The sequence below is a fragment of the Littorina saxatilis genome, linkage group LG8 (assembly GCF_037325665.1).
Source record: "Littorina saxatilis isolate snail1 linkage group LG8, US_GU_Lsax_2.0, whole genome shotgun sequence".
Lineage (NCBI taxonomy): Eukaryota > Metazoa > Mollusca > Gastropoda > Littorinimorpha > Littorinidae > Littorina > Littorina saxatilis.
This window is the reverse complement of record NC_090252.1, coordinates 67,814,370-67,826,623: the sequence shown is the minus strand read 5'-3', so window position 1 is coordinate 67,826,623 and position 12,254 is coordinate 67,814,370. Positions and strand designations below refer to the sequence as shown.

Genomic DNA, 12,254 nt, shown 5'->3' with positions numbered 1-12,254 from the left:
TATCATACATTGACCCAGAACAGGCACTCCACTGAGTGACGCTTTCTTGGTCTCTGTCACCCGATCGTGACACACCTCCCCTCTTCAAGACGAAACCTCGGTTTCGCTCACAGTCATGTTCTCCTCTACAGCCCGAGAGAGAAAGTCAGCTCCAACATTGTTGGCGCCCGGAATGACGCGTACCGTGAATTGGTACGGTTGGAGAATCAACGCCCAGCGCATAAGTCTGGCGTTTGCCAACCTTGCAACCTGAAGATATTGCAGAGGTTGATGGTCCGTTTCCAGACAGAAAGGTCGTCCTCAAGAACGAGCAACCCCTCGTTTCACCCCTGATGACTGCAACCTTCTCTGTCTTCTTGTCTTTGTTCTTCTGGTCTTTGTTCTTCTCCCCGTAGGCTGTCCTCTCTATGTAGGCGCGCAGCAGGTTGGCGTGGTACAGGCGTGCTTTCCCGTGCATCATGATCCTGTAGTCGTTCTGGCCCACCCTCGCTGTCACCTCAAAAGGTCCTTGCCACTGCAGTTGTAGCTTGTTGTGTTTGACAGGTAGAAGTAGCAACACCCGTTCTCCAATCTTGAAGCTGCGCGGCCGTGCCTTGCGGTCGAATCCTCGCGCGTAACGCTGTGCTGCTCTTCCCAGGTTCTCTTGAGCCAATTTGCAGGTCTCTTCAATCCTGTTCCTGAGTTCTACGATGTAGGTCGCTGTCGTCTGCACCTCCTCGTCAGCTTCTTCGTCCGTCCAAGCTTGACGCAGGATAGCCATGGGACCGCGTACCTGTCTGCCGTACAACAACTCAAATGGGGAAAAACCCAAGCTCTCCTGAGGAACCTCGCGGTATGCAAAAAGCAATGCTGGGATGTACCTGTCCCACGTGCGTGGTTTCTCCTGAGCTAGTTTCCTCAGCATGGTCTTCAAGGTGCCATTGAACCTCTCCACCAGTCCGTTGCACTGAGCATGGTAAGGAGTGGTGAAGTGCTGCTCCAGTGATAGCAGTCGTGCTGCCTCCGCCATCACTCCTCCCGTGAACTGCGTGCCTCTGTCGGTGAGTACCTCTGATGGAATTCCCAGCCGGGACCACATAGTAACCAGAGCCTCAGCTACTCGCGTGGCTTCAATCGATTTCAGAGGGATCGCCTCTGGGTATCGAGTAGCGTAGTCCACCATGGTCAAAATGTATCTGTTTCCGTCCTCAGACGCAGGCAAGATGGGCCCGATGATGTCCACTGCCACCCGACGAAAGGGTTCGTCGATGAGCGGCATCTTCTCTAAGGGGACCTTCCTCACCCTTCCTTTGGCAACCACCTTCTGGCACTTATCGCAGGACGCACAGAAACGTCGGACATCCGTGCAGATGCCTGGCCAGTAAAAGTGGCGCCAGACACGATCCGTGGTCTTCTTGGTACCAAGATGACCTCCCAGAATCGAGTCGTGTGCCGTTGCCATGACACCCTCGCGAAACTCGCGAGGCACGACAACCTGTTTGAATGTACCTTCTTGGTTGCTGAACTCCCGGTAGAGCAACTTCTTGTCCCTGAGGAACTTTGACCTCCCATGCTTCCCGCTCAGCTTCACCTTCCCCGACTTCGCGTGCTCCCGAGGAGTAGCTAAGGTCGGGTCAGAATCCTGAGCCTTCGCGAGAAGCGCGGGGGTCACGTTCCCCAGGGCAGCTCGTGCAGCAGGTAGGGGTTTGAGAGGTTTGTCCTCTCGCTCCGCCTGTGCCCGCGTGAGCACTGAAATGACGTCGGGAGACCGATAAACGGGAACCTCCCTGGTGACGCCGTCCACAAACTGAACCCGGTTTCCAATGAGCAGGTCGCATGGAGGATCGTCCATGACGACGGCCACAATGGTCCCCGTGAACAACGGTGTTACGACCTTGATCACTGCCGTGTTCAAGTCGTAAGCGTGAGATGCCTCGGCCATTCTCACCCTGATGCTGTCTCCTGTGTAGGCCATAGCTGGAACTAGACTCGCCCGAACCACTATCATGTCTGCCCCTGTGTCCCGCAGACCTTCGCCCTTCACTCCGTTAACGTAGACGTTGCAGTGGGGCTGGAAATGTTTCCTGGAGCACGGAACGCAGAGTTGTGGGATGGTGCATGAGCTCGTGACGTCCCTGAACTCCTCACTGCCAACGAAGTGAACGCCCTTCTGGTCAGCCTGTCTCTTGTGGCAGTCCTTCTTCACGTGGCCCCGCTTGTTGCAGTAGTAACACTGGATGTCAGTTCTGGAACTCGATCCCTTGTGTCCCTGATCGTCCTTCCCGTCCTTGGGTCCTGAAGAACCCGAATTTCCCGTTTTTCCTGGCCGTGAGCCTGAAGATTTGCCGGAGATCGCCTGGGCGTCCTCGTGCACTCTGATCCAGTCGGCTGCCTCCTGAGTAGTCTTGGGCTGGTGCTCCTGCACGAAGGTCACCACCTCAGGTCGCAGGCTGGACATCAGTTGTTCCATGACTATGAGGTCGGCAAGGTCGTTGACGGTCCAGTCCTTTTCGGCCATCTCCACCCAGCGCCGCAGGTAGAGGTTAAGGCGTGCCACAAACTGATGACTCAGCTCGCCGCTCAGTCTCTTGCTGTTACGCAGACGTCGTCTGTAGGCTTCAGCAGTCAGGTTAAAGCGCTGGAGTAACGCCTTCTTAAGTGCCTGATAGTCTCTCGCCTCGTCGTCCTCCAAAGCGTTGTAGAGCTGCAATGCGCGTCCCTTTAAGCAGGTGCTAAGGCGGCTAGCCCACGTGGCCTCGTCCCACTTCTGGTCGGATGCAATGCGCTCAAACCGGCGTAAAAAATCGTCGAGCTCGTCCTTGTCATCGTCGAACGTCGGCAGTCTCGTACGGTCGGCAACAAACGTCGGCGCGCTAGCCTGAGTAAGCGTACCCTTCTCGGCCTGTAGCCTAGCTAGTTCTAGCTGGAGATCGCGATCCGCCTGTTCCTTCCGGTCTAGTCTGTCACGTTCGTCTCTCTTTTCCTGTCTGTCTCGTTCTGCCTGTCGTTCTCTTTCTTGTCTGTCAAGTTCGTCTTTCTCTTTCTTGTCCTGTCTGTCACGTTCGTCTTTCCTTTCCTGTCTGTCTCGTTCTGCCTGTCGTTCGGCCTGTCGTTCTCTTTCTTGTCTGTCAAGTTCGTCCTTCTTGTCCTGTCTGTCACGTTCTTCTTTTCTTGTCAGTCGCTCAAATTCTTCCTTCCGTTCCACTTCTAAGCGTTTTAGAACGCTTCGGGCTCTAACGCGTGCGTCTCGCTCAGTCGGTTGCTCACTACCAGGAGTCTCGAAAGTTATTCTCCTCGTCGGAGATCCCCCGTGGCCATGGTTAGTTTTAGCAAAGCTTTATTACCAAAGTAAGTCTAACGCAGCTATAGCTAGAACACGCGGTGATGAAATGGATACAAAAATCCAGCAACCGGAAAATGCAGAAGAAAAATCCAAACGGTGTAGAACAAATCGCGTAGCCTACTTTATGGCTGCTTTCTGCGGTGAAACAAAGTGTTTCCCACAGCCGTGGCCTACTTTATCGGCTGCTTTTTGCGGTGAAACAGAGTGTTTCCCACAGCCTTGGTTAGGACAGAAGTCCTCGGACCCTTCCCCCCCAAAATTCCAACAAAGTCAAAATATGGAGAAAAATCCAAGTAAAACAAGACGGTAGAAAATGTAACCTGTTACGGAATGCGAAACAACAATGTAGAGAAAACTGAGTAAAACGAATAACAAATCCGCTAACCCCGCTCAGCTCTCTGCAACGGAAAACTCTGAACGTACAACAACAAAGATTCACAAACAAAGGAAAGGGAGGTAATCACAGTTAGCGCATACAATAACTCACAAATTACAATTTACATTTCCTGCAAGATGTGAATCGCTTAAGGTGTGGTATATGATCAAAACTATACAAAAAAGGGTAGCACCAAGCAGAAAATAAGTCGAGCACTGACGAGATTATCTGCTCTTAGTTATCCTTAATTGGTGGGTCTTTATCAGTTGGAAATTAACTGAGTAAATCCCGGCTTGGCCCCCATGTGTCACGTTTCAATATATCACTTAAGGTGATTATGAACCGGTTAATTACTACTAATTAACTAACCACACCACGATCCACTCTCGCAGTCATACAATTAAATAGAGTCAACAAAAGTATAAGTTTCAGACGCCTGTTTATGTATAAACTCTCCACCTCCCTCGAGCCTTCACTCAAAATATGTTCCTTTTACGTTCTCAACACGTAAAAAAACAGTGTTCACTGACAAAATGCCAGTAGTATATAGAAAATTATAGTAACACGCTGAACCCGTGTAAATATAGTTAAATGCGAATGTTCTGTTCGAAAAGCTCTAGTTCGTGCAGGGGTCACACCCCACGTTGTCACTACTCCAATGAAATCATAGATACGAAAAGACAACGGTGGTCAACGGGGTGCGTACGACATGGTGCACTTAGCTTTATCTCTGCTGCTGCTGCTTAGCCGGTATGCTGGTTAGTCGGTTCGCTGGTTAGCCGGTCCGCTGGTTAGCCGGTTCGCTGGTTAGCCGGTCCGCTGGTTAGCCGGTCTCCTGGTTAGCGTAGCCTCAACAGTTCCCGCCAGAGTCAGCCGTGCCGATGTTACGGGAACGTAACGAACGGACGAAACGAACGAACGAAGGAAGGCTGCAAACAGAAAGCATCGGTGCACTAAACATGTCAGCTACCCCTCACCCACCACCTTAAAACATGTCATCTTTAAATATCTCATCGAGCACGTGGGCCTGCACAAAACTGACTTTTTACAACAACAAAACAGCCATTTTCCGTCCTTCTCTCCCTATCTGCAAAAACCATATACAGATTAGTATTTTAGCGTCACAGAGAGTAAATTATGCGCTAACCTGGAAAGAACAACAGAGAGTATTTCATTCCACAACACAGACTCATCAACAGCGTTAAATAATGATTTATTACCTCAAAAGCCTATGATTGTAACTCTCAATGGAAGCAAAGTCCGCCTCCTCCCTGGAACAGTCTCTGTTCGTCAACAGTGACCCAAAACGTCCAGAACCCCTTGTCGAATCCTTATGCGAAAGCCATCGCCGACGAAGGAAATGTGACGACTTGTCCTCAGCAAAATACGTGGCAGAGGAAAGGAATAACTTGTGGAAGTTCCCCTAGAGTGCCGAATATGATACTCGGTGAAAAACCATCATACTCTAGTAACTGTGTGTTAGGTCCTTCCCCTTCTGCCGCTGGGTGTCAAGTGTGTCGTCCTTGAGTCTCTGACAGACCACCTAGCCAAATACACGTGACTGACCTTGTCACCAAACCAGTCCAGCTATACACAGTTTTGCCTCCCCAAGCAGGAAAAAAGACACGAGAAACTCAATCCCTGAAAATCCCGTGCGCGCTGTCAGCGAAAAAAACCGTCAGCCCTATGACAGCAGAAACCTGCACTGTGAAGCTCGTGCGTTTCAAAACATCCGTGCTCGGGAGCACTGTCAGCAAAAACTCTGCTGTGTCCAATATCACGCACAGGCGCTTTCTATCATACATTGACCCAGAACAGGCACTCCACTGAGTGACGCTTTCTTGGTCTCTGTCACCCGATCGTGACAATGGGGAGTACGAACATCAGCAGATTCCACGATTTTATGATCCTACCGGGGATAAGAGACAGAGACTGTCAAGTGCTCTTACATGAACCAGTCTGTCCGATCGAGTCAAGGTGTGATTTTTGCGTTCTACTTACACGCCTGTATTCTCAGCTCACAACTCCTCGCAAAACATCTCAAAGAAAAGTGACATTGCATGAGTCGGAAAGATAATAGGAAAGATTTAGACCTCAGAATAGGGTCAATTAGAGACGATAAACCAAAGCACAAAGAATACTACACAGCATTACGTGGTTTTTTTGCACGCGATCTGTTTCTTGTAAGGCACGCAATAAGGACGCCTGTTAACCCGTGATTTGTAAAAATTTAAACAAAAAATGTAATTCTTTTTTCATGTCTTTCTTGTCCCATCGCTGAGAAATTCGGATCGCTTCCTCCCAGTGGAAAGCTAGCAAGCGATGGGACAAGAAATACATACACAAAAATATATATAATAGATCCCTTGACTTTGGGGTAGCACGACTAGGTTGCTGCTAGCTTTCCACTGGGAGGAAGTGACCCTAATTTCCCAGCGATGGGACAATCTATAAATGAAAAACAAATCTGAAAAAAAATCTTATAGATCCCTTGACTTTCGGGGTAGCGCGACTCTGTAGTTGCTGCTAGCTTTCCATTGGGAGGAAGCGACCCGAATTTCCCAGCAATGGAACAATCTAGTAAGGAAAAAAAATAATCTAATATATCCCTTGACTTGGGGATAGTGCGACTCTGTTGCTGCTAGCTTTCCATTGGGTGGAAGCGACCCGACTTTCGCAGCGTTCGGGCAATCTAGTAATGAAAAAAAAATCAAAAAAAATCCAATAGATCCCTTGACTTAAGGGTAGCGCGACTCTGTTGCTGCTAGCTTTTTATTGGGAAGAAGCGACCCGAATCTTCCAGCGATGAGACAATCTAGAAATCTAATAGATCCCTTGACTTGGGATGTTAAGCTACTGGGATTGGGGCGAAATGGGATAACGGCGATCCGGGATTGCGCCAAAATGGGATGTGGAGCTAATGGTACATGACATGGTGGTAAAATGACACTTGGCCTGAGAAATGTCGCCAAAATGCGATGGGGGCGAATTGGGATAACGGCGAAACGGGACTAATAGATCCCTTGACTTTGGGGTAGTGCGACTCTGTCACTGCTAGCTTTCCACTGGGAGGAAGCGACCGGAATTTCCCAATGATGGGACATCCTAGTAATGAAGAAAAAAACCAATCTTAAAATTAACAGAGTCGCAATACCCCTAAAGTCAAGGGGTTTCGTTTTTGTCCCTTGACTTTGAGGATGACAAGAAAATATCGGGCGCAAAAACGTGATTTGTAAAAACATTTTTACAAATAGCGAGGCGCGCCCCGCGATTTGTAAAAATGTTTTTACAACTGGCGGGGCGCGCTCCGTGATTTGTAATTATTTTTTTTACATTTTTACAAATCACGGGTTAACAACGGCTTATTGCTACACAAAGCATCTAGTGGGCAACGAATTCTGATTTTTTAAGTTTTTTTGTGTGAGTAAGAATATTTTTTATGTGCACCCCAACCCCCTCCCCAAAGTTGATTTGGTACGATGAAAAGATAAGAAAATCTTCCAAGCCATTTGGTCGTTTCAATGACGTAAACTAGTTATAATTAAAAAAAAACTAAAACCCATGTGCCTACTTTTTTATGACGTGTAGAATAGACCTCCGAACCGCATATCTACACTATGTTGTATTCCAACCATCCCCTAACTTAATAGGTCTGGCACTGACAAACATATCTGACTGCCCAACCGACCATCGCGTGCGATCCAGAGCAACTGAATAATAGTGACTATCCACAATAGAACAATTTAATTCCAACCAAAATGGTACGGAACAGTTTCCTATCTATATGCGTTGGAAGGCGTCTGCATTTAGAGTAATGTTTGTCCCGGGCTAAAGTATTTTAATGTATATTCAGAACTCATTCTCGTCATATGGACATAATACAGTTAACTTGTTTTAGTTTGCCAAGTTGTACCTTGTATTCATATAAATTAACAATCCTTGTGTAAAAGAACAAACGGGTGTAGCTCGGTTGGTTTGACAGGAACACGGCGACAATAAACATTTCCAGCTGACGACGGTGGTCAACTCAACCGGACCAATGATGTGTGACCTATGAAGTAGGATCCTTTACAGTGAATTGCAATTGTTGTGTCTGCTGCTCTCTCATCATGTACTTGAAAGCCCTTTACATCAGTCTTTCATGACAAACCTTGCTTTAACAATTGCCTCTTGAAAAAGCACTGATTTCAATTAGTAACATAGTGACAGCTTAGGGTAACCTTCGCCTACATTCTCTTGCTAAGTGTGTACAGAGAGGAAGAGAGAGAGAGAGAGAGAGAGAGAGAGAGAGAGAGAGAGAGAGAGAGAGAGAGAGAGAGAGAGAGAGAGAGAGAGAGAGTGAGAGAGACTTAGACTTAGACTTAGAACATTTTATTGACATAAATGGTAAACATTTTAAGCCAAGGGCCTAATCTTACAACGTGCCCTTTACATTCACACTAACACATCCGCACGCATATAACCAACATAATATAATGAAATCATATAGGCATAACATGTAAATGTACAGTAAATAGGCATAAGCACCACGGCCACACGAAACACACAGTCTAATAAATATACGAAGTAAAACAATATGAATACTATATGCTATTAATATGTAATATGACGTGAATATAATTATATAGTAATATTAATATAGTATACATTAGACAGAACTGTAAGATTCACATAATTATGTCACCGTGGGTGTGTACTTACAGAGAACAGTTTAGATGTTTTTTTAAGGAAGATTTAAAGATATTTACAGATTTGCTAGTTTTAACATTCGAAGGAAGAGAGTTGCACCTTGACGGCCCAGCAAAGGAGAGAGAGAGAGAGAGAGAGAGAGAGAGAGAGAGAGAGAGAGAGAGAGAGAGAGAGAGAGAGAGAGAGAGAGAGAGAGAGAGAGAGAGCTCAGAACTCAGAACTCAGAACTTTATTACATAAGGATAAAGGTTTTAGGCTTAGCCTAATCTTCCAACCTGTCCTTGGAACATACTACAGAGAATAATTGTAAACGAAAGCAAAGACTGCGCACATACACACACACACACACACACACACACATCCACACACACACCCTCGTATACACACACACGCACACACAAGCTCACACACACTTACACACACACACACACACACACACACACACACACGCACACACACACACACACATGCACACATATACACACACACATGCTCGCGCGCGCGAGCGTGCGCTCGCTTACCTACACACATGCACATGCTATCATTTCATACCTAAAAGGAGCAGTATCTAATCAAAGTATTAAAGGTCAACCACATTGCTCGGTCAAAACAATTCTGCTGAGAGAACATTACTAAATAGTACCAGATGCAAAATATTGGCAAGCAAAGTCCTTTGGTTTAATAGATATCGATCAATGAAAGTGGGTTTTCATACCTGCAATTAAGGGTAAGGGAAGTAAGAATCTAAAACGCAGCCATGGCTGATCTCCCCTCGCAGTGACGTCAGCAGCTGTATTGGCATGGCAGACCATGAAGAAAACAGTGAAACAAGCAGCGTTTCTTCACTGGAACTATCGTGCTACAGTAGTGATTTTGAGGTTTTGAATGAACACGATCTTCAACCATACCAGTTTGAACCTGAGCTGTCCGATGCTGAGGTTGAGGAAACACCCGACAGAGACGATTTTAGCGAGTCTCTCGATCGTTTGATGTCCACCAACTGGTAAGAAACTACCACTGATTCAGTGATTGTGAGACTCTTCCTCGTATATATTCCTATTATAGAATCGATTCTGGTAGAGCTTGTTTTGCAGTCAGTAATTTGTAAAGTTTGTGCGATGTCTTCTTTTACCCTTGATGCAATTCATGCATGCCAGAAAGTGATGCGCATTCCTGATTATAATTTTAGTCAAAACATCATCCTACTGAGTAGTCAGTATGCCCACTCAATCATTGCTAGTAGCAGTCCCCAAAACTAAAACTAGCCAAATCAGTACACGTATGAATATACCAATGTTCCAATGGAATAACAATTTATTATGGTTTTGTCTAGACATAATGGTCACTACCATTGGTTGTGAATTTGTCCATTTCAGTTGTTTTACTGCCTTAGTAGATCAATTTTTTTGTGTGAGTTTGTAGACTGCAGAGAATTTGAACTAAACTTGTATCAAATTTTGTGTGTGCAGGTGTCAGTGCGCAAACTGTGCAGGCATGGGCTCAATCCGAGAATGCCGCTGTTGTCAAGAAATTCCAGAAATGGAATCACTGATAGTAAGCACAGGGGTGGGCTGCATCACTGACCACCCTGGCTTCAAATCAGTGTGCTTGGACCACTATGTCTTGGAGACATGCTATCACTGGTACAACCAGCAGTATGGGAGGGCTATACAGGATGCTAATGAGTAAGTTATTTTTTTTTAGAATTGCAATCATGATACTATAAATAGGTTTATGTCATAGATGTGCAAAAACAAATAACAATAAAATAAAAAAATGAAAATTAATTGTCAGATATTCATTTTTATTTCAAGACAATTCATTCATTCGCATGTGCTAATTCTGAGCAAAGCAATATGGGGAATGTTTTCAAGTATCCTGATTGTACACTTTGTGTACTGTGGACTGGGTGGCCGAGTGGTAACGCACTTGCGCTCGGAAGCGAGAGGTTGCGAGTTCGACCCTGGGTCAGGGCGTTAGCAATTTTCTCCCCCCTTTCCTAACCTAGGTGGTGGGTGCTAGTCTTTCGGATGAGACGAAACGCCGAGGTCCCTTCGTGTACACTACATTGGGGTGTGCACGTTAAAGATCCCACCATTGACAAAAGGGTCTTGTGTGTGGTGCACGTTATATGTCTTTCGGATGAGATGAAAAACCGAGGTCCCTTTGTGTACACTACATTGGGGTGTGCACGTTAAAGATCCCACGATTGACAAAAGGGTCTTTCCTGGCAAAATTGTATCGGCATAGATAAAAATGTCCACCAAAATACCCGTGTGACTTGGAATAATAGGCCGTGAAAAGTAGGATATGCGCCGAAATGGCTGCGATCTGCTGGCCGATGTGAATGCGTGATGTATTGTGTACAAAAAATTCCATCTCACACGGCATAAATAAATCCCTGCGCCTTGAATATGTGCGCGATATAAATTGCATAAAATGTTTTTTTAAATCCCTGCGCTTAGAACTGTACCCACGGAATACGCGCGATATAAGCCTCATATTGATTGATTGATTGATACTGTCATTAATACTGAATGCTTGTTTTTCTTTCCAGGCAGTATCGGTATGTAGCTTACCGCATGCTTGTGCGGTGGGTCTGGAAATGGCTGGGAGAGACATCAGGATCACCTTACCAGCTTGTGCGGTTGCAAGAATTAGAGAACAGTTTCCTAGTGCAGATGGGCAGTACGTGGGTTATAGGGACCCACGACCTCCCGATCACAGGGCGGACGCCTTACCACTAGGCCACCGTGCCGGTTTGTCTTATTAGTGCAGTAGACGAATTCTGGCATTGTAGAGTGACATACTGTGTCCGGTCAGCAAGATACGATTTAAAGAAGTCACAGACCGAATCGTTTCTCAAATAATAGTGAGCGAGAGAGAGAGAGCGAGAGAGAGAGAGAGAGAGAGAGAGAGAGAGAGAGAGAGAGAGAGAGAGAGAGAGAGAGAGAGAGAGAGAGAGAGAGAGAGAGAGAGAGAGAGAGAGAGACGGACGGAATGACGGGCGGGCGGGCAGGCTTACAGACAGACAGATAGACAGACAGTCAGTCAGACAGACAGACAGACAGACAGACATACGGACAGACAGGAAAAGAGAGAGAAAGAGAGAGACACATACACACATACAGACGGACGGACGCGCAGACAGACAGACAGACAGACAGGCAGACAGACAGACAGACAGACAGACAGACAGACAGACAGACAGACAGACAGACAGACATATTGAATGACTGACTGAGAAGTGGCGGACGATGACAGAAACATAGACATATTTATACGGTGATATCAACACCATCATGGGTTGACTAACTCTGTAAGTATGCTTTGGTACAGATCTGGAAGAACATTTTATGAAAACAGTACCACTGGTACGCGTGATTATTGACACGTAGTGTTTTCGGTAACCGCTCTTTTCATTTTTGGTGCGTCGATGTATTTTCTCATTCATATTCGAGCATAATCATGTTCTCGGCTTTCAGTGTCAGTGAGTACTAAACGCAGGGGAGACCTAATTGGGTAATACTGTCATGTATTTTAAATTTCAACAATATCGGGAAGATTTAAGTCGGGAAAGTCGGGGGGGGGGGGGGGGTGTCAGAGAGATGATGACTATCAGAGACTTGCCAATTCAAGGATTTCATCCAAAATGTTGTCTAATCTTATCAAGCTGAGCTAAGTTATGTGAACACACAAACAAACCTTTAAGAAAGATTCACTCAAGCATAACATTCGATAAAAACATAAAACAACATGACATGCCAATAATCAAATACTAGATCATTAACATGGTAACCACAGGGTAATCAAAATCTATCACTTAACCTTATACAACTATGTACCTATGTTGCAACTGTTTTGACA

The 12,254-nt window shown here is 46.0% G+C and overlaps 1 protein-coding gene across 1 annotated transcript; it reads left to right on the top strand.

Moving 5' to 3' along the window:
- The first annotated feature begins 7,111 nt into the window (after positions 1 to 7,111).
- Positions 7,112 to 11,242, top strand: LOC138974224 (uncharacterized). The gene is made up of 3 exons (XM_070346951.1): positions 7,112 to 9,390; positions 9,857 to 10,072; positions 10,945 to 11,242. Exons 1-3 carry the CDS (start codon positions 9,188 to 9,190, stop codon positions 11,132 to 11,134), a joined length of 609 nt encoding a protein of 202 aa, XP_070203052.1. The 5' UTR covers positions 7,112 to 9,187; the 3' UTR covers positions 11,135 to 11,242.
- The last annotated feature ends 1,012 nt before the right edge of the window (positions 11,243 to 12,254 follow it).